This window comes from Manduca sexta, chromosome 18 (assembly GCF_014839805.1).
Source record: "Manduca sexta isolate Smith_Timp_Sample1 chromosome 18, JHU_Msex_v1.0, whole genome shotgun sequence".
In the NCBI taxonomy this organism is placed as follows: Eukaryota; Metazoa; Arthropoda; class Insecta; order Lepidoptera; family Sphingidae; genus Manduca; species Manduca sexta.
Window position 1 is genome coordinate 508,449 of NC_051132.1, and position 20,751 is coordinate 529,199.

The 20,751-nt window shown below is 43.7% G+C and overlaps 1 protein-coding gene across 1 annotated transcript in view; it reads left to right on the forward strand.

The window, feature by feature from the left end:
* LOC115447786 (protein Skeletor, isoforms D/E) overlaps positions 1-20,751 on the forward strand; it is a 48,053-nt gene that overhangs the window by 9,870 nt on the left and 17,432 nt on the right. Inside the window, 4 exon segments of the mRNA XM_037439945.1 lie at positions 2,354-2,538; positions 4,395-4,557; positions 7,149-7,276; positions 7,352-7,489. Coding sequence (XP_037295842.1) covers positions 2,354-2,538; positions 4,395-4,557; positions 7,149-7,276; positions 7,352-7,489 — 614 coding nt within the window.

Sequence of the window (20,751 nt, forward strand, 5' to 3'; positions counted from 1 at the left end):
TCACTACAATACAACTATATGTAGATACCCATGTACCAATCGTTTGTAATTTTAAGTTAGGATTTGGGTAAATGGTCAGAGTTCACGTCCGTAGTGATAACGTGCACTTCGTACAACACCAACTCGTCTATACTGTGATCTACAAAATGAAGCAAATGTATGTTATGAAGCGGATAAAATGTATTGCGGTATAGACGAGCACGGAGTTATTCCGCCGTTGAACAGCGCCGCTGACGACTCGCGAAAGCTCTCCGCGCAGTCGCGTCGGTGCAACACACTGCAACTGGTCACACGCCAAGAATATATTTTTTATACCACCGAAACAAAAGTCGAAACTTGCTTGAAGACAAGTATTACAAATATATAAAAAAAAAATACGTTGACATTAATCCTTCAGTAAATATACTAGTTTCAATATGCTTTAAGCATTTTGTCGGTTGGCTAGAGAGATACAGCAATTCCGCTGCTCAATGCTCTTATTTCCGTTCTCCTGACATAATTACTAACGCACACTGAAACAAATTTAATATTAGAGTTTAATAAAGAGCGGGACAGACAGTTGGGAAAAAAATATTACACCCGAGTTCGTTGTTTAAGTGGTGGTAATCGTCACGCTCGCTTGTTTACCTTTGACACAATCCTGATATGCGTAATAAGTAAGGTTTTGTTTGCTATTGTTGCTTATTTTCCCAAAAAGACAAAATGTTGTTACCACATACGAGAGACCTCGCAGTGTTGCCAGGATCCGGTGTATTGTGTGCACGAATGGGAGCGGTGAGTGTACTCGCGCCAGTGCGTTACTGTGTCGCGTGACGCGTCCCGTGTGTCGCGGCCGAGCCTGTGCCTGAGCGCGCGCCTGAGCCTGCCCCGCGCCGTCACTTGCAACACGTGTAGTGTGAACCTCTGGCGTCGCTAGTGCTCTACTAAGCCGGGCTCGAAGTTACATCCACTTTTAGATACTATACTGTAAAATGGGCGTTAGATCGTTGGGTTTCGCTACAATTCCTATCAATCTCCGTGTGATACAGTTTTTAAAACCCGATAGTATTTATTAATTAGTTTATTGTCTTTAATTATTTTTTTAAAAACTTGTTGAGTTAGGTTTTTAGTCACAAACACAACACATATCACGTATTTATCCCCGAAGTGGTATGCCGAGGCGCAATCAGGTCAACCACTTTCCGTCCAGTGTGTTCCGGCCCATTATGTTATAGGGGGGGGGGGTACCGGTCCATTATGTTATAGGGGGTGAGCTTATCGCCATATCGGGCACAAATTCCAGACTATGGGCCGATACTGAACAGAAAACCCAAATATAATTTTACCCGAACTACGATTCGAACCCCGGACCTTAGAGCGGAACTACGCCACAGAGGCAGTTTCTAGTCACAGTGTATGATAAATCTAATAATAAGAGTTTCCTTCAGTGGCGACTCGCAGTCGAGGGTCGGTGACTCGGCGCGAGTGCCGGACGGCTCGAGAGGCGTCGGTCGCTCTCCCGTCAGTGTAATTACCTGTAACGCGGTGCTAACAGTTACCATTAGAGGCAGCTCATGTGCGCAGGCGGCGGTGACACCGGTCCGGCGGCGCGCCGAGCCCGCTCCGGATACGCGACCGCTTTTCTTCCTCGTTCCCTGCCGGCTGCCGCCACTCGCCGTGTCGCAATGAGCCGGTCCCAGCTCGTACATTAACAACATTTTCTGTATTTACTATTTCCGTCGTCAATAATTAATGTAGATTAGAATTAAAGATTTATGCAACTATATAATTATTTAGGTGTTGAAGAATTAAATGGTACTATAAAGGCCATCGTGATGTCTATCATAATACGCGATATATCTGCGCATGAGTTTAAAGCAATTGTATAAGGTCCGTGAGCGCTACCTCTACCAATAGCATAAATTAGTAAATAAGATGAATCAGGTTTATTAGCAGTGCATGAGCCTTGTGGTGCAGCCCCGCATTACTAACGCCTGGCGCATGCGTGCCGACAACCACAATCTACTGAAAACTAAACTAACTAGACAGTCCCAATGTGTAAACATAATATAAGTTCAATATTATTCGTTACTTTTATTAGAGACATTCATCAATAACGTGTTATTAAGGATTTTATAGTTTCTTGACCAAGAAGGGCATAATGTTTTTTTTGATAAACTCTTAAAATAAATTTCTTAATATAATAAACTCTAAGATAATTCCAAAATAGGGATCGACGTAAATATCGAGTGTACCACGAGTCAGGTTTCAGTAGATACAATAGACGAGCGCCGTCCCGCCGCTACAGGCCTGGTGGCGGCAGCAGCGCCGCTGGGTGCGAGACGGGTGTTATCGAGTGTGGTTGTGTGTGCAGCGGCGTACTTCTACGTGGGCAAGTCGAAGGCGCCGACGGCGGAGGGCGCGCACCGGCTGCGCGACGAGCGCGGCGGCGCGGGCCCGCTGCGCCGGTACCGCGGCGAGAGCATCACGCTCGCGCTGCCCGACGGACTCTCACTCAAGGACCTGCGCTGGTTCGCCATCTACTGCGACGAGTATGCGGTCAGTACTATTCTATATTATACTATTGCGTACATAATATACGCCATGTTTGGTAACTTGTTTAATTAATCCTGAGATGCGTAAGTGCTAGGCGTAAGTTGTGCATCATATACGCCTCATTTGGAGATTTGATTTGTCCTCAGGACTAGAAGTGTTGTGCTGTCTTTATTGTTTGAACTTGACCCGTAAATTGTCGGTGTATGTGTCCGAAGAACTGCAGGCTGATGCAGGATGAAAAGTGGTGGCACGGAGGGGTTGCGTAGGGTATCTGCAATGTATGCAAGAGTGCTGGGTAATGGTTTTACTGCGACGCCACACCGCCACAGCCACGCGCGCGTGTGTGAGTGCTCGGAGTGTCTCCAACGCGTTCCCGTCGACCCTCTGACTGAACGTTTAGTATTCAGCTCGTCTCGCGGCTCGTACTCCGGCCGCGTTACTTATCGCCGACATGCTGCATTACACAGCTCATCTGTAGTACCGTCAGGGGTCCGCGTACTTAACAATGCTCTAGGATCGGCCAGATCTCACGAGACTTATATTGTTTTACTTGAATTTACTTATCCAGAAAAGTTCACATAGTATTTGCGAGCGGTTGTTTCTTAGCCGTGCGTATTGCTGCGTCATTGGAAACTGGCCGCCGCCGCTCTCGCGCGGCCAGCGGAACACGTTACTGTTAGATGGCGTCCATTTGATATAATGTGGACGCCGCAACATTACCCGCGATGGTACGCGCAGCTCTCAGTGTGGCGGCTCATTTACAGCATGTTGTAAGTTGGCCGTCAGGCTAATGTAAATGAAATAAAAAGCTTGATAAATTATCAGTATCACCCGTGCTGCCGTGGTATTGCTGCATACTTATTGCACTGCATGAGCAACAAAGCGTGCGTCACGTAGTTTTTGTTGTTATTATAAAATGAAAAATCGATTTAATTTATTTTATTATATGTATACATTTGAAAACCTGGTAGAAAATGCTGTTAAAGCCAATTTCGAACAGAAATGAATCTGACAGGAGCGACGGTGTTGTACCCATGTGGCGAGCGGCCTTACCGGTGCGTCGCAGCGGCCCAGCTGTTGTGCTGTTCGACTTTCTAACAAAGCGCGTCGGCGATAATTCGCAGCGATGACCGACATTAGGCGGCAACAGTTAGGAACCGGTGTCGCGGTCAGCGGCCGCGCCTATTCGACCTTCATTACCAGTGTAAGCCCTCAGTCCTCACCACGAAGGAAGATGTTTGGACCCGCGATTATTTCTATAAAGTTTAGGAGTTGTGCAGGTCTCTGATATTTCCATATAGCCACGACACATGGCTTGAATGTAAGTGTGGGCTCAGTAGTAAGTTTGTGATTTGGTTGTGTCCGACAATTCCCCGCGTGCGAGTATGGCTCTACTACATCGCTGAGAGGCTTGTTATCGGAATCGGATCGTAGCTAATGTTATTGATTAGCATTAGTCGCGGAACAATGTCGCCGTGGCGCAACTGTCGTCGTGTTGCCAAACCGAGCAAAAACACGACAGTATATCCAGTCGCTAAGAAATGACGATTTAATTACAATTACGTAAACATTTCTACAAATTACACCGACTCATCGACACAGTTAACTATTTAGAGTATAAATGTAATAAGGCACTGGCGTAGTATCTTTATATTTAGTTGTAAAAATACATATAATATACTGGCTTTCTTTTTATGACGCAATAGACTCTTGGTGCACAGTAGAAGTGGAAATATACTTAGCGTGCGGTTGTAGGTAGAAGTGAGACTAGATCACAGGTTTAAGTTGTACCCAGCCTATATCTCCGGGGTTCAGAAGTAGCTCGAGTAGACGTCTGTACGGTGCGTGTGTGGTCGCAGGTGAACTTCGGCGACGTGCGCATCCCTCGAGACCTGGAGTACCCGAAGCCCGCGAAGGTGGGCGCGCTACGCGGCGTGCACGGCGTGTGGTCGGAGCCCGTGGTGGTGGTGGACGCGCAGACGCTGCTCGTGCCGCACTTCTCCTACGACGGCGAGGCGCCCGGTCAGTATACACCACACACCACACACTACACCCTACACAACACATGCCGCTACACAGTTACTACTACCATTATTATACGCTTTATTATTACCTAAACGGTTATCAGTAAATGATCGAATGTTGTATCGGTGACGTAAAAATGTATCACATATTATTAATGAAACAAAAATAAAAGCAATTAAACCGTACCCCGCCGCAGCACACGTGTGTGACACTGACACCGGCCAGTGCGGACACGCGCCGCGTTTATAATAATATTTGGGCCGAGTCGAACAAAATAAATGCGACATACATAATGTAGAGCTGAATGGACGAGTGTTGTGTAACTGAGCGCCACGGACACGCAGGGCGAGCCACTGGCTACTTCTGTGTTCAAGTAGTCCAATATAAACTCCTTTTCGCGTATCGCATGTTCGATACTCGTAATGTTCTGTAGGCAATAATATCTTACGAAACGAGTAAGTTTATGCCACCATATTAGTTAGTTTTCATTTATTTAGAAGCAAGAGTATTTTAAACCAATGACAGAATAGTATTTTGTTATGCTAGTAACTACCATGTTTGAAAGTTGTAATTTATTTGTTTGTATGGGACCTTTCTGCTTGTTGTATATTTTTGAGGATTTCAGCATACGAGTTAATTACTTTTTGTATAATCATATTGATGGAAAAAACAGCAGAGTAAAAGAAATTATAATTAAAAAAGAAAACAATACAACTTGAATGCAAATCACTAACTGATTCGTTCATGAGAGTGTCGTGTAAATTGGTTAGTGGCACTGTAAGTGGGAACAGTAGCTCGCCACCTCGGTCCGCCCGCTGACTGGCTGTGTGTGCTCAAACTGGTGCTACTGGCGGTCGACGGCTCTCGTTTGATATGTAATCAGTATCGTGTGGCGCGTGTTGCCAATGCTTGAATGAATGTTGAGATTAAACGTGTACAAACATGTGGCGCAGTCCGCGTGTGTTGCGCAAGCTGTCGTGAGTGGAGAGAGCGAGTCCCGCGCAGTCTACGAGTCACCTCACTTGCCACATATACCGGCAGCTTGTGTCTTACACTATAACAGCGGCAACCGAGCTACTGTTACATCTCATTGTGTGGAATCACACTGGCCCGTGAACACACAATACTGGAATTACCTATCTTTAATGAAAACGGTCTTCAGCTAGCCACGCTTGTGGTTCAAAGCTTTCATAGTCTCATGTAAATCACAAGTGGAGTATAAAAAGGTGAAATACGCACTTGTCAGTAGCGTAGGGTCCATATAACCCGATTATTTCCGGCTTCCGTTTCGTAATTTATGTAAAATCTAATTATCATTACAACGATGTGCAGACCGCATTTATGCACATTATTCATATTTACATGTTGTGTCGGGTTCCCTTCCAGAAAATGTACTATGTTTGTTGGACACCAAAAAAATACATGAACTTAAACGCATCCTTACCTCTTTTGACATTGTGATTGTCTGCGGGCGATAATAATTATTGAGCCGCACGAGGTTCGCTCGAAGCGTTAGCGCTATAAACAACCCTCGCTGAATACCCTCGCGTTACTCTGCGGGAGCGCGAATATTTTGCTAAAAACATTATTTCCGCGGTTAGAATTTCCTCCATACAAGGCTCGAGTAAACAAATATGTTGCGGCGCGGGGTGATGGCGTGAGTAACGCGTCGGGACCGCGGGACAGGTCGGGGGGGGGTTGAATGCACGTAGCGGCTTCCACGCGAGCGAGGAAGCGCGGATTTTTTTAAAGCACAAGAGAATAATGCAGTAATTGAATTTATGTCTTCCGCGCTAACTGATATATTGAAGTTGATATGAATGTAGTGTTTGTGTCGGCCGCTAAAAAACAAAAGGTTATGTTTGGCTTTTTATTAATCGGTATTCCTGGATATTGTCTGTAATTGTAATCAGTATCTCTAAACTCTAAACTTTAGCAATGCAAATCATAATTATAATTTCATAATATGTAACACATTTTGTTTTATTGTCGAACGATATATCCAATTCAATAATTATAACCCATCAAACATTACCGAAAAGTTGCCAAAATTTTGTGATTTTGTGAAATATTAAGTTTAGTGTACATGGCGTGGCCGCGTGTGTCCGGGGCCGCGTGCGTGGCGCCAACTCACGCCACACTGTTCGTTAGTACGACACGCGCCACTTGCAACTCCATCATGCTGCTAAAACACACACATACACTATTTTCCGCGTCTCACACATACTAACATAATATTATAATATTCTCACCCGTGGAACATTGCAGCTTTTTTATAAGCACAATTTGTAAGCCGCGTCGCGGAAATCTTGTGCTATCTCTTGTTACAAATAACTCTATATGCGTCGCGCGAGCGCTGGAATATTCAGTATAAATGATGAGTATAATCTTGTGTACGTGTCTCGTCGTTTCCTTGTTTTTGACTCAATTTTTCCGACTCAAAGCTGCAATTCGCTTGCCATCAAACACTTAACAAAAAAATACGATTACTGTTAAATCGTGCCAGTGTCAGTCATTTGTTTTGTTTTTCGCTTCCACCCGGCTCCCGTCCTGGCTGAAGGTGTTATTTGTGTTATTTGTTGGTGCAGACGCGAAGTTCTGGGTGGGTCGCGGCGAGTCGCCGTCGCCGCAGGGCATCCGCATCCCCGACGAGAACGGCAAGGAGACGCCGCTGCGCAAGTACGACAAGAAGACCATCGTGCTCACGCTCCCAGGGGTCAGTAGGCCGCTCACTATAGTGTACTGTAACCCGAGGCTCGCGTGGTGTGACTGAGGCGTGTGTGGTGCGCAGGAGCTGACGGTGTTCGACATCGGGCACTTCGGCGTGTGGTGCGAGGCGTTCACGGTGGACTTCGGGCACGTGCCGCTGCCGCGCGCCGCGCTGCGCAACGTGCCGCCCAGCCTCAAGATGCTCGGCGTGTCGCCGCAGGTGCGTACCCACACCCCGCGCCCCGCGCCCCGCGCCGGCGCAGAGGGCAGGGCTCTCCTGTGCATCTCTGTTCACTGTTATAATAGCGCATCCAAAAATACCTCAAATCTTAAAATATGAAACTACATGGGAAGAACCTGCCGCTAGCACAACAGACCGGTGACAACCTATTGATTACCTTTAACCGCAATATCTCGCCGCGTCGTGCACTCGGTGACGGACCACACGCCGCCATGACGGATTTTTTACGACTTTTCTTTACGTTTAATAGAGTCAGAGAGAAAGGTAATAACCGAATGAATTAAAACAAGGGTTTAATGACTTGTAATCAAGGTCAAGTGCTCCTCGTACTTAAAATTGTACGTCATCACAATTATAAGTAACGAGGTTACTATGTTACGGTTCATTAACTTAGAAACTATAACCGAATACCTTCGTGATAGTATTTTTGAAACACCATATAGTATAGTTCCCGCAATAGCGTTTGCCACCTCCGAGTATTCATAGCACTAGGATGGTAAAATGCCTTCATTAATTCTTCACGTAAAAATGATATCATGTTTGATAGTAAAATAAATCATTTATATTTATTACAAGCAGTCTTAGTAACATTGTCGCGAAATTTGTCGGCAAAAAAAAATTATAGCGCTTACCAATGCACTAATAAATAAGAAATGTACAGTTCAGTTTGGGTAACGGCACAAAAAGTACGTTGTGCAAGCGACCGACCGCGACATCCGCGACCCGCCGCGCGCCTTACGACATCGGCGCTGCAGCGGTACAACTGCAGCGATGCAGGGGCACTCATAGCCAGAAAACAATGTATGTCTTCGTCAATGCGTTAGTCAATGGTGAAAGAGCGATATACCGCCCGCGTAGAATTCAGACAGAGAGACAGGAAACCCGAAGAAACAGTGGTGTATTATGAGATTGGTTACATTCAAATTGAGCTGCTGTTTAGTGTTGAAATGAAGCCACTCTATGGATTGTTTGGTCACGGGGCGGACTTAGATGTGTCGCCAAAAAGTTTGTATTTGGACAAATCAGTTCGTTCTGTGACCATAAAGAATGCAAAGTCACCGAAACCGTAATCGCGAAAAAATCTAATTTAGTTTTATTAAAATGTCGAAAATTCGCGTAAACATAAGAAACCATTACGCGTTTTAGTGGCTTAAGCCACAAACACAGCATGCTTCCATTACTTGCCGCTTCTGATCATCGCCATTAGCCGCTACGCGTACGCTGTGCTGCCAGTAGTCATTGTAATAGATGAACAATTTTTGGAAGTGTTGGAGCGCGGGGAGAGAGGTCAGTGTATGTCATGCGGCACACAGCGGCGCTACTGCTCCTTACATAATGCGTGTCGCGGGTCATTGATCGTGTGCGATCTTTGCTTTGCCAATACTGCCGCTGTGTTTGCTCTTAAGTAATATCGCATAACCGCACACCTTTTACTCCGCACAAATTGGCAGAAGTGTAGTCACTGCACGGTTCGCGACCTTATTGCAGTCCATTGGGTGATAAAGACGAGTTCATTGGGAGCAGGCCCAGCGCATGCTGTGCTGTGCTACTATGCTCTCTCTATTAATTAACTAACAAGCCAAACGATGTCTGATTAGAATAATAATATATTGATTTCCCTAGAAGTACCTTAACTGTTAGGAGACTAGGTCGATCGAGTCGTTTTAGCGAGTGAAGTGTGTAACTTCACGTCGGACTTAATGATTGTAGTTGGTAGGTACTCTAGCGGTTCTGGCGCGGTACAAGTACAGCGGGACCTTTGCGCCGCAGTGCTTTACAAATAGCGAATGTCTGACCGTCTTCATTGCACGTTATTGCGATTATCGATCTTATGATCTGGTTATAAGACTCAAATACACCTGCGGCATATTAGGCAAGTTTCGCAATGCTATGAAATATGTAAGTGAATGTCCCGTAGATTCGGTGGTGTAATTATGATCTCGGTGTGTAATGTAGATTGCACGGCGCTTGCGTCACGCTCGCTCCTCACTGCGCACTGCGCAATACGATGATACTATTAGTGTCGTCCTGGCCCATTCATTATACAAGTCTTTAACCTGGCCCAACCTTATTGATGTTGCATTACAAGCCATGTGAAGATTCAGCCGTCGATGAAATTAAATAATTAGTTTTTAAAGGCAAGCAGATGTTTTTATAAATGTGACATGAATGCATCGTTCACTAGCTATACCGTTAACTTACAAGCTCTCTGCACCACTGATCTCTCTTCAGATCATAACAATACTTGCACGTTGATTGACAAGTAACTTCGAAATAGCTCTTTTAACTTATTAAGCAGAAATTCGTTTATACATTATAAAACAGATAATTTTAGTTTTACTTTATTTATATGGGAAACATTATATTTTGACGTTTATAGACTAGTTAAGATAATTAAAAATACGTAAACCCATAAAGTATTAGTAGATTCCGATGGATGAGGGCGGCCCAGAACCGGTCCCTGTGGCGCTCAATGGGGGAGGTCTATGTCCAGCAGTGGATGATTTCTAGCTGAAATGATGATGATGATGAAACCAATAAAGTTTAATGAGACTCGATTATGAGGCAGGGTGTGGCGTGTGGGTAGTTTTGTTGTGACATTTGTAGCGTTGCGCGTGCGCCGCGGATCGTTTGTCGCGGCTGATCCGAACTCTTCGATGAGTTACGTGAGCGTCGCGCGGCACACTTTGGCCGCCAGTCAAGTTTCTATTCGTGTTATGATTTAACCTTATTATAATAAACATTATAATACCCATATTAACCGGTCAGTGTTTTGCCATTTACTCGGTGGCTGATTTGTATGAGCTCACGTTACGTAGATTCTACTATTTGTATATTTTACCCTTAAGAATTAGTATGGAAGCATTGATTGTGTTCGGATTGCAAGTAGTTTTTAGGTATTATTGGATATTTTGAGACATTATGTAATATCTTAAGCGATGCGCCATAATGACGACGAGAAGTTATCGCGAGAAGTTATCAAATTGCCGCGAGTCGACCGCGCCGCCGCGCCGGTACAGCTGTATGTAGTGCCGTCTTCTGTACGCGTTCGCGGCCGAGCTCGTTTGTGAAGCCACTTTCAATGTTGTTCGCATTTAGATACGAACTTAATTCAAGAAAGTTAAGAATTTTAATTTAAATAATGAATGTGATGAAGTGAAATGATGAGATGCTTAACTGTTGTTACATGGACCGGTACTTGTTTAATTTATATTTAAATTTGAATATATTTAAATGGGCGAAGTAAAGTAAATGCATCAGCGTCTACATATTTAAAAACTAGCTGTGTCCGCGGCTTCGCCCGCGTGGAAATCAGTGTGTCATGTCCCCCGTAAGTCCCTGCCCCGCGGGAATTCTGTGGATAAAAGTAGCACCTCAACCTTTCTCAAGAATTGCACTATCTTTTATTAAAACCTTACAAATATCCGATCAGTAAATTTTGAGAAAATCGATCACATAGAGACAGACAGCTTTTGGGGACTTTGTTTCATAATATGTGTAGATCTGGTATAGACTGATCGTGTACGGTATTCGGTACGACAGAACAGTAACTTCTTCATTGATACCGAGATGTCGCAGAGATGACATCGGAAAAAAACTCGAAAACAACTATAGATCAAAAATGTTCGTATTGATTCGCCGTTTTAATATTCTGTATTTAGATCGGGAGAACGCTTTAGGATTTGAAAAATATGCTAAATAAAAATGCACGATAGATGGTGGCTAACAGAAAGCAGCCGGCATGGTGACCGTATGTGACGCGACACGGTGGCGGAGAGGAGCGATGTCGCGTCTAACTTCCCGAAAGGTCAGGGACGCGGGCGGACGCGATTGCGCCAAACAAAACAAAATCAACGTGTGCAATAATAATATCATGCCTTCTGCATTGTACACCTTATTCTGAGAGTCTGTTGTTTCGAACAAATTCACAATCACAAATTGACCAAAACAGTCACACATTATACTGATTCTACAAAATATAAATCTAATAGATTTATGTCTTTTCGGACACCCAACTCGCTGCGTCTCGATTGAAATTATTAAGCAAGTTATTATTTATTATACAGGACTAGCCCCCTTGTAGTACCGAATACTCACAAAGAAACAGTATCCAATAATGTTAGTGAACAAAGGAGACTTTTCAGTTCTATTAGAACCGCCGTCGTTTGAAACTCCCTTCTCTTGTAATCGAGCTTTAATTTGCTAAATAGAATGCATATTTAAAATTAAAATTTTAATGTATTTAACGTCGCAATTGCAAGTATGTTTTCATTTGCAAATCGTGTTTCTTGTGGAATTTTGTTATTTTAAGTTGTTTTATCGCGTGACCCAATCTCTCTGGATGCGTGTGCGTGAGCGTGCGCTCGTGTGTATGATCATTGTGCAGAGATATTCTATGTAGAACAAAATCGTGCGCGCGCACAGGCGTCCGCGCCGCCGCCGCGCAGTGCCCGCGCGCGATGCGTTGTGCCCTTCTACCGCGACCTTCTGCCAGTGCACAGTGCACCGCACCAACTTATTCTAAATATTATGTTCTTTGATCATTTGACATCATTTGGCGCAGTAGACGATGAGCTGCCTGTTAAAGGAGATGGCATTCCATCTCCGCTCTAATGCAATATAATGAGTGATCTGCAAACATGCTATTGCAGGTTGAGTTGTTGTACGATAGAAGGTCCATCATAAATGCACTCTCGACATGAGTTAGTTTGTTAGTGTAAGGTCAGAGCTGTGTGAGATGATTGAATCATGTTTACACGGTAGAGCGCGCGGCAGGCGTTCGCTGCGTCGCGGTGCGTGCATTTAACATTGAAGTTGGGCGCGCGGCGCTGTGTAGTGCGGCCGGCGAGCTGTGTCGGAACACACTGTCACTAACATCACCTTAAAGAATACTGCAACACAACGTTATTATAATAAACCCTGGTCACAGTACGGCGCGATCCCCACAGTTGATATACTTAATAAAACCTCCAAAATCCGTGGATAATTTAATACAGCGCCTGTTTATGGTTGTTTAACCATGGTAACGGCACTAGGTTATATGTTTAGTATCATGTAGGGAGTCCAAATATTGGGTGATTTTGACATTAAATTAATTAATGAAACCACATGCTGATCTTTACCTCCGCTAACATTGTGACGAAAATTGTCCATGAATAAGGAATTTTTCACCCAAAATCCCGGTTTTACTGTTCTGGTCCATGATAATTTTTTAATTTAGTGCAAATATGGTGTGTGTGTGTGTGAGAGTGCATTTCTGACTGCAAGCATGATGTTCCCGCTGCGACGAATGCTCTTAGATTTGTAGTAGTGGCAGTAAGGCGTGTAAGATTTAAATTATATTTATTGATAATATGTATTTTTTTTAAAACTTTCATTTTTTTTTAAATAATCTAAGCTTTGAATAACTTATTGTAGAATTATTTTCAAAAGGTCAAAGAAAATAAGTGACATTATATTAAGTACACCAATTCTTATAGTAAGATGATCAAAGCTGCGTTATTTGTGAAGGGACCTCTTTACAAAATCTATACCTTTTGCACATTAATTGGTTTATGTAGACGTACTTATAGAAAACCTTTGTCGTCCTCGCCACCGGTCGGCAGAATCCCTTAAATCATCAGTCAAAACATGCCAATATCAATTCAGACAAGAGCTTGTTTACCGATTTAAAGCTTACAGTAATTCACTTTTTGACAGTAGCGTATGCATGCAAATTAAATAAATTGTCACAGGTCGACATCGAAATATTTATTCGCTGCGTAGCGCGGTAACCATGAGAAAACACTTTTTTTCCTCGTGGGAACTAATCATATAAGCCTGGTTAAAGGATGTAAACAGTTGTTTGTTGCAACAAATGTATTGTATTGTGGTTGCGCCACGGCGCTAATGTCGAGCTCCTCGCGCGACAGCCGGCGCGGTGTCGCAACCCGCCGGAGAGATCCGCGCCTCTCGCAACCCGCGCTCGCCGCCACTCCTCTTGGTTATGGCTCTTCAATTTATTTACTTACAATAACATTTTGCTAAATAGTATACAAGCTGTTACAATATATTATAATAACAAGCAAGTGGGTCATCTGGCGGTCGATGAGTACAGCCGTCAATACATACACAATGCTGGAGATACCGTGGATAATTTGTCGACCTTTGCGCCAAGGAAAGGTGAATGGAAAAGGAGGCTATTGAAACTTTATTACGTCTCGTAACTACTAGATGTATTAAATGCAACAGACAGTTAGTTACTTAAATTTCTGAGTTGACCTGGCTAACTATTGTACGTACACCATACAATGCGGTGTAACGAGACTTTCCACAATTAACCTAAATCATGAATTATAGCGAATGGAGTCACCTTTGACCCTCTATAATACAAAAGTTAAAGTACTTTCTCAAAAATTTGCATACACAACTGATTTAGTACCAACTTACAGATATAGCTTGCGTCTCTACAGCATGCTGAAAACAGTGTGAACCAACGCAAAGTGTAAGATGTATGTGATGTGTACTATTGAGGGTTCGCAACGAGGTGCCTCGTCGATATAAGTATCGACAAAAGTAGTAATTGATTAAATTGTTTTCGGACTGCATCGGTGACGTAGTTGTAATTGTACACGTTACAAATATAACTATCGCGCTGAAGTCTTGGTTTCGAACTCCGGGTCAGGTCTATGACTGGGTTATTACAACTTAAAAATTACTCAGTCGCATTTCGGAGTCAGGAAGTTGACAGTGATACCCCCGGGCCTCGGAAAGCACGTAAAGTTGGTCCTGCGCCTAACCTCTCTCCGGTATTGTCGTATTGCCGTCTCACCGGACTATGACAGTGAAGGAACAGCGAGTGCACCTGTGTGTTGCGCACACATTTGGGCACTATAATATATCCTGCGTACTAGGTTGATCTCCGTTGAGATTGGCCGCCGTGGCAGAAGTTCGGTTAGGAAGGAATCAAATCAATCAACTAAATTGTATTTTAGTATTGGGTCGGACATTGTAGTTTTGTTATTTTATTTCACCTTAAACATGCTCTCTACTTTGAAATTGTCATCACTCTTCAGTCCTAATGCGGATAAGTCTCCGCGCGATGAGCCTTCAAACAGCGCGCGCACTATTACTTAATGAGACGAACTTCTAACACGAATCGTTCCGAGAAGTCGTCTTTAAGTGGTACAGGTTCGGTCATTAATCATCCTCGTCGCGCCGAGTTTCGAGTATTTCGTAATGCACAATAATTTTGCAATTGTGTGTACTGCTTTAAAATTAATTAATTTTCATCTCCAAGTACTGGACAATGACCTTTATTACTTAAGAGTTGGTTTATAAACCTGCCATTGAGCCGATGTTATTTTGGGACACTTATATTATGTTTAAAAGAGATCACTCCTAGACCGCGTTAGATCATGCATACACGTTGTTGGGCGAATTGATGACACGTTGCTGACGAATAAAAATAGATTTGATCTGTCAGTAATAAAATGAATTATTTAATTGTTGATTTTAGTATTAATATTGGATGTCTATAACAAGAATAATGAACACAGAGAGCGGTGCGATGCGACGGCGTGCAGCTGCGCTGGCGCTGGGGATGCCACATTCCTTGCGAAATACCAGACAGGAAACAACATCGCCGACTATAATAACACTAGACCTCTAAAAAAGGTCGTATAATTAAGCGACCGCTCGCCGCACAATATTCATATTCATAATTGTTCGACAGACATACCTATAAATAAATATCTGTGCCTATTCTAAAAATAAAAGTGCTAGAGTCGTGTCAATGTGAAAATATAGTAAGCTAACTGGTCTATGATCACTGCGTAGTCAGTGATATTTATTTATTACTAGCTTCCGCCCGCAGCTTCGCCCGCGTGGATTTCGGGTTTCAAAAATGGAGAAGGTGCTCAATTTGTCGGGATGTTTTTTTAATTTATGGTGGTATGCAGGTGGTCCGATTGTCCGGTCAGGGTCTGATGATGGGATCCTGGTGAAATCGAAGGAACTTTTAACCATTAAGGTTGCACACGAAATGACGGAAGCTTAAAAAATGGAGTAACTTCTCCCGTTTTCCCAATATTTCCCTTCACTGCTCTGCTCCTATTAATTGTAGCATGATGAAAAGTATACTATAACCAGCACAGGAGTATGACAAATAATTGTACCAAGTTTCGTTAAAATCCGTCGAGTAGTTTTTGTTTCTATAACGGTTACACAGACAGACAGACAAAAATTTTACTAATTGCATTTTTGGCATCAGTATCGATACCTAATCACCCCAGTTATTTTGGAAATATATTTCATGTACAGAATTGACCTCTCTACAGATTTATTATAAGTATAGATATGCAAAAGTAGCTCAAAATTGTCCATAACGAAAACATGCATTTTAAAGTAAAACAAAAGAAATAATATCGTGAAGCCAACCAAATAACTAATGATATATTAAATTTTGTGACTGTTCAATTTAGTCGGGTCCGCGATATCACTTTTGTTGAGTTTCAGAACGCGACATTACATTATTATATTCTGTGCTCCAACGCACACTGCTTTGATGTTAGGAACACACCTACATTGCTTAGACAACAGTGAACTTTATACAATAGCAATAAAGCTCAAATTGACTCTACGTATTAGTTAGAAAACGTTTGTATGGGAAATAGAAAAATGCTGTTTTGAGGATTTTCCCGGCAATTATTCGAATTTTTCTCACCTTTTAAACCTTCCCTAGACCTCCACGAATAATTCAAGACCAAGATAAGATAAATCCGTTCAGCCGTTCTCGAGTTTTAGCGAGACTAACGAACAGCAATTCATTTTTATATATATAGATAACCGTAACAATTCCAGTACCAAAGCAATGTTATACAGACAAATAAGCTATTCATTTTAACAATTATTGGTTCCAATACGCCCACGATAGTAACGCATCCTTAAGCGCGTGCACGGTAGGCAGCGCCGCGTGTGCGGCCGCTGGCATGCTCCGCTGCAGCGCGGACGCACCTCCGGCAGGTGTACCAACCCGCGCCACTCTCCCAACATCAACTTGACGAGCGATAGATCCCTCTCAAATTCCCGCCTGCAGTGTTCAACCATGCTATCACGAATACATAACGTAGTGGTGCACAAATATTGCTTATAATACACATAGAAAGCCAGTAAATTTATTTTGTATTTTTTCCACCATAAGTCTATATTTTGTCTTATGAGGATACCATATTATAATGTTCTCATTAAATAGAATTTTGATTGGTAAAGTGCTAAAAATATTATTGTAATGTCCGAAGATAAACCCAAAAAAGATGTTTTACAAATGAAAATAATATGATTACGAACCATAAGCTAAATTTATCCCTTAGAGCGCACACGCGGTATGATAAAAGGACATTAAAATTAGTATTCAGTCAGGCATCACTAAACACGGAGCGGGGTCCTCACGAGACGTGCTCTACACTTGAAGCTACTGCTAGTTAGTCACACAGATTTGTTTCGATACAGGGATCGACCCCGCTGTATAATTTCGTAATTAACTCATCTCTCATTAGATGCAATAAAAACATTGTAGATATTGCCGGTCGTCGTGCACTATCACGTCTGAGGTCGGTCGGCGCATCCTTTCTAACCGCCTCGTCGCGGGTACAGTACCGAGCCTGTGACCGACGCGCACTACACGGATGAGTACACACTACACAGCCCGAAATACAGGCTTTACGTAATGGAGTGAAAGTAATATGCACAAATGATTCTAAAATACACATTATAGTTTAGAAATACCCATTATATTGAGCACACCAGCGTCCGTGTGTTCGCTTTACTCATCTGATACTGCTTCACACACACTCGTACAAATGCTAAAAGTATTACAATATATGACTCCACGAGCATACGCTTTTTATGAGACAGTATCCATCACAGCGACATCGTGTCCAAACACATAGTAATAATCATGCCCAGCCTCGCGTTACCCCTTGTGAGGGATAAACAGGAGCATCAATTAATACTTCACAACATATTTTCTACTTCTCTACTGATTTTAAAACTATCCTGTTTGGTATATACAATGCGCGTGTTTGCGTATTTTTAATCATATTCTCGATTGGGTAATCGAATCCGCGACCTTTCGTTGCATAGACCAGATTATTATATTAACTTTAAGTATTATAACTTTAAGGGCATATATAACAAGGGAGATCTGCCATGGAAAACAAAATCGGGTCTTAAAGCTGTAGCTTTACGGAACAGTGTAGCTCGCTGCTCGTCGAAAACTCGTCACATTACCTTCTGAGCTCTCAGTTCAACCGAGGTGCACTCGCGCGGTTCACTTCTTACATAAGTTTGTTGTGACTCGCATACGTAACGCCGCCTCGCTTTGTCTCCATACATCGATGAACTAACAAAGTTTTAAAGAATTCCTGTAAAAAACATTAATTGCAAAATAGTTGTCTGTTCGATGCAGAGTCTTAGGATCGAAAGTAATGATGATTACAGCTGCAAGCTCGGGAAACTTGTAACTTTGAATGTCGTCCCCAAAAGTATTTTGAATTTAAAATGGTTAATCCAACCACCAAAGACAGTTCTAGATATATTTTTGCGGTTTTATGACTGACCAGAAAATAACTACCATGAATTATTATTATTATTGAAAGTTCCATCTCTGCAGCATACACGAGCTGTGACTCCGAAAGAAGCCGTGGGTTCGATCCCCAAAACGAACAACACATGTCTAAATGTTTTTATTTAAAAAATCTAATTTTATGTGCTTGTTACTTTGGAATTACATTGCAAAAGCTCATTTGAGACAAAAATGAGGTTGGGTAAACTGTAGATAGTATTTTAAAATTGTCTTGTCCCGTCTCTTTGGATAAAGGCGTTAGCATCACTGTATAGTGACGTCACTGTGTGTTGCGTCGCTGTGAGCGCGCCGGTGCCGCATGTCCCGCGTCCCATCCCGTCCCGCCGCCGTATCTCCGACCCTCGCTGAGCGCAGTATTCCTGTTGCAGAGCCGCAACACGGCGCTGGCGGGCGCGACGGAGGCTCCCACCCCCCCGTCCCGCAGGCCGCGGCCGCACGCGCGCCTCGACGCCACCACCTACCGTCCCCACCTGCGCCCCGGCACCGGCCCGCTGCAGGCACTCGCCGACCAATCCAGCGACCACTCCGCGCTGCACCGCCGCGCCGACACCTACACCCCGCCCCGCAACAACTACTCACCGTCCAGGGAGACACCAAGGATGACCAAGAAGATTCGTCCGAACAGAATGACGAACAAGGCGAGTTGGCTGAAGAGAAGGATGAACAAGTAAAGCAGCAGGCGACAGAGCCCACCCCTAGCCATGAGATACAACACCTTCCGCTGAGTCTGAGCGACTCACAGACTGTAGTAACGTCGGAATATTATACGCAACAGCAAGCCCATCAGAAGGCGTCACAGCAAGCGCCACAGCAAGCGTCACAGCAAACGCATCAACTAGCGTTGCAGCAAACCTATCAGCAACAGTTACAGCAAACCCCTCAGCTAGCGTATCAACAAAATCAGCAGCAAGCTTATGACCAGCAAAGACAGAAGCAGCAAGAACCGCACCCAAGTGTGGAGGTGCAACCGCCCGAGTTGCTCGTGCTGCAATACTTCCCATCAGAACCGGAGTACTACCCACAGGCACGCCAGCTTGCGCAGCAAATGTACTTCCACAGCATCATCAGCAGCTACAGCATCAACAGCAGCTACAGCATCCACAGCAGCTACAGCATCAACAGCAGCTACAGCATCCACAGCAGCTACAGCATCAACAGGAGCTACAGCATCAACAGCAGCTACAGCAGCTACAGCAACAACAACGGCAGCAACAGCAGCAGCAACAGCAGCATTCGCAGCAACCCGGTCCCTTTCAGTATCGGCTAGTGCCATTCGACCGAGGGTTCGCGTACTGAGCGGCCATAGTTTCACGACAGACTGCGCTGGGTTCGTGCTTGCCTAAACTCACTACACATACCTACATTTCATTAACCATGTTCATTCCTGTCAGTCATCTCCTTTAAACAGTTCATACGGCCGAAGGCCGATGTGACTGCGTCAAGATAATGGATATATATAGCTTAGTGAATAAGTTCAATCGGTGTTAGTTTATATTTTTATTTAGAGATTTAAAATCGCGAGTTTTGTCAACACTTTGAAATATGGAATTTTGCAAATTAAGAAATTACAGGGGTACTAGCGTTACGAAAGCCCCTATGAACATTATAATGCACCAGCAGCTAGTGCAGAGGTTGTCGCTACAGTGACCGTCGCCTCTCACTCGCAGTGCCATCTCCACGTATGCTGCAAACATCACTAAGAAAATACTTTACACAATGACACTATTGTCGAACGTAGACCATTTTTTGTCGGTGGCCGGTTACTATTTGGTAACAGGCAAATTATTTAGCTACCGTTACCGGCTATTGCTGTTGCACCACTTATCGTGTGTGCATTACAAAGAGAGCAAGTACATCTGATGTGACTTTCTGCCATACATGTTCAGAACAAGCCCGTCATACGAACAAGACATATAATTTTTTTTGCAAAAGCGATTTCCGTGCGTCACCCTTCAGTGTGGAGAATGAATAATGTGGTAAACAGTAATGCGCAACAACTATTAATGGTCATAACATTTCACGAGCTGAGTGTGAACAATAATCCATGTGCCAAAACATTCGCTAATTATAATGTGTTGTGTTGAGAGATTTCACACGGCGCACAATTAGCCGCAGTGTCGCAAGCGCTGCGGTGCGCGGCGCGTCCTCGCGGGCCCGCGCGCCTCTCACCGCACTCCACTCGCTCCGACGCGTCCTGTCCTCGACTCTTCACATGCAGATCATAGCGCACATACAACATTGCACACACAATGTGTTCAAAAAGACACACAATACATTGTACCGGGATAGGTAATATTTTTCAATTTTCCATATTTGAAATTGACGACAATGCGTGTAATAATGGTAAGCGGTTACTGGTATCGGTTTATGGTAGGCAGTAGTCAAGTCAAATGGAGTTTACATTCTCCGCGGGTTTGTTGGTACCTCACCCTGGTGTTCGTTTTGCCACTTCAGTTCCAGTAGTGTTATGTAGTGATGTAGCGAGTTGAAGGCAGTAGTCCCAGCGCGGCCACAACCAGAGCCAGTAGTTACCACTAGTGTTTAAGTGTTCGTTTTGGTGCCACCAATTATGCATGTTACATTACTTTTAGACATTTTTGCAAGTTCTGTACCCGCT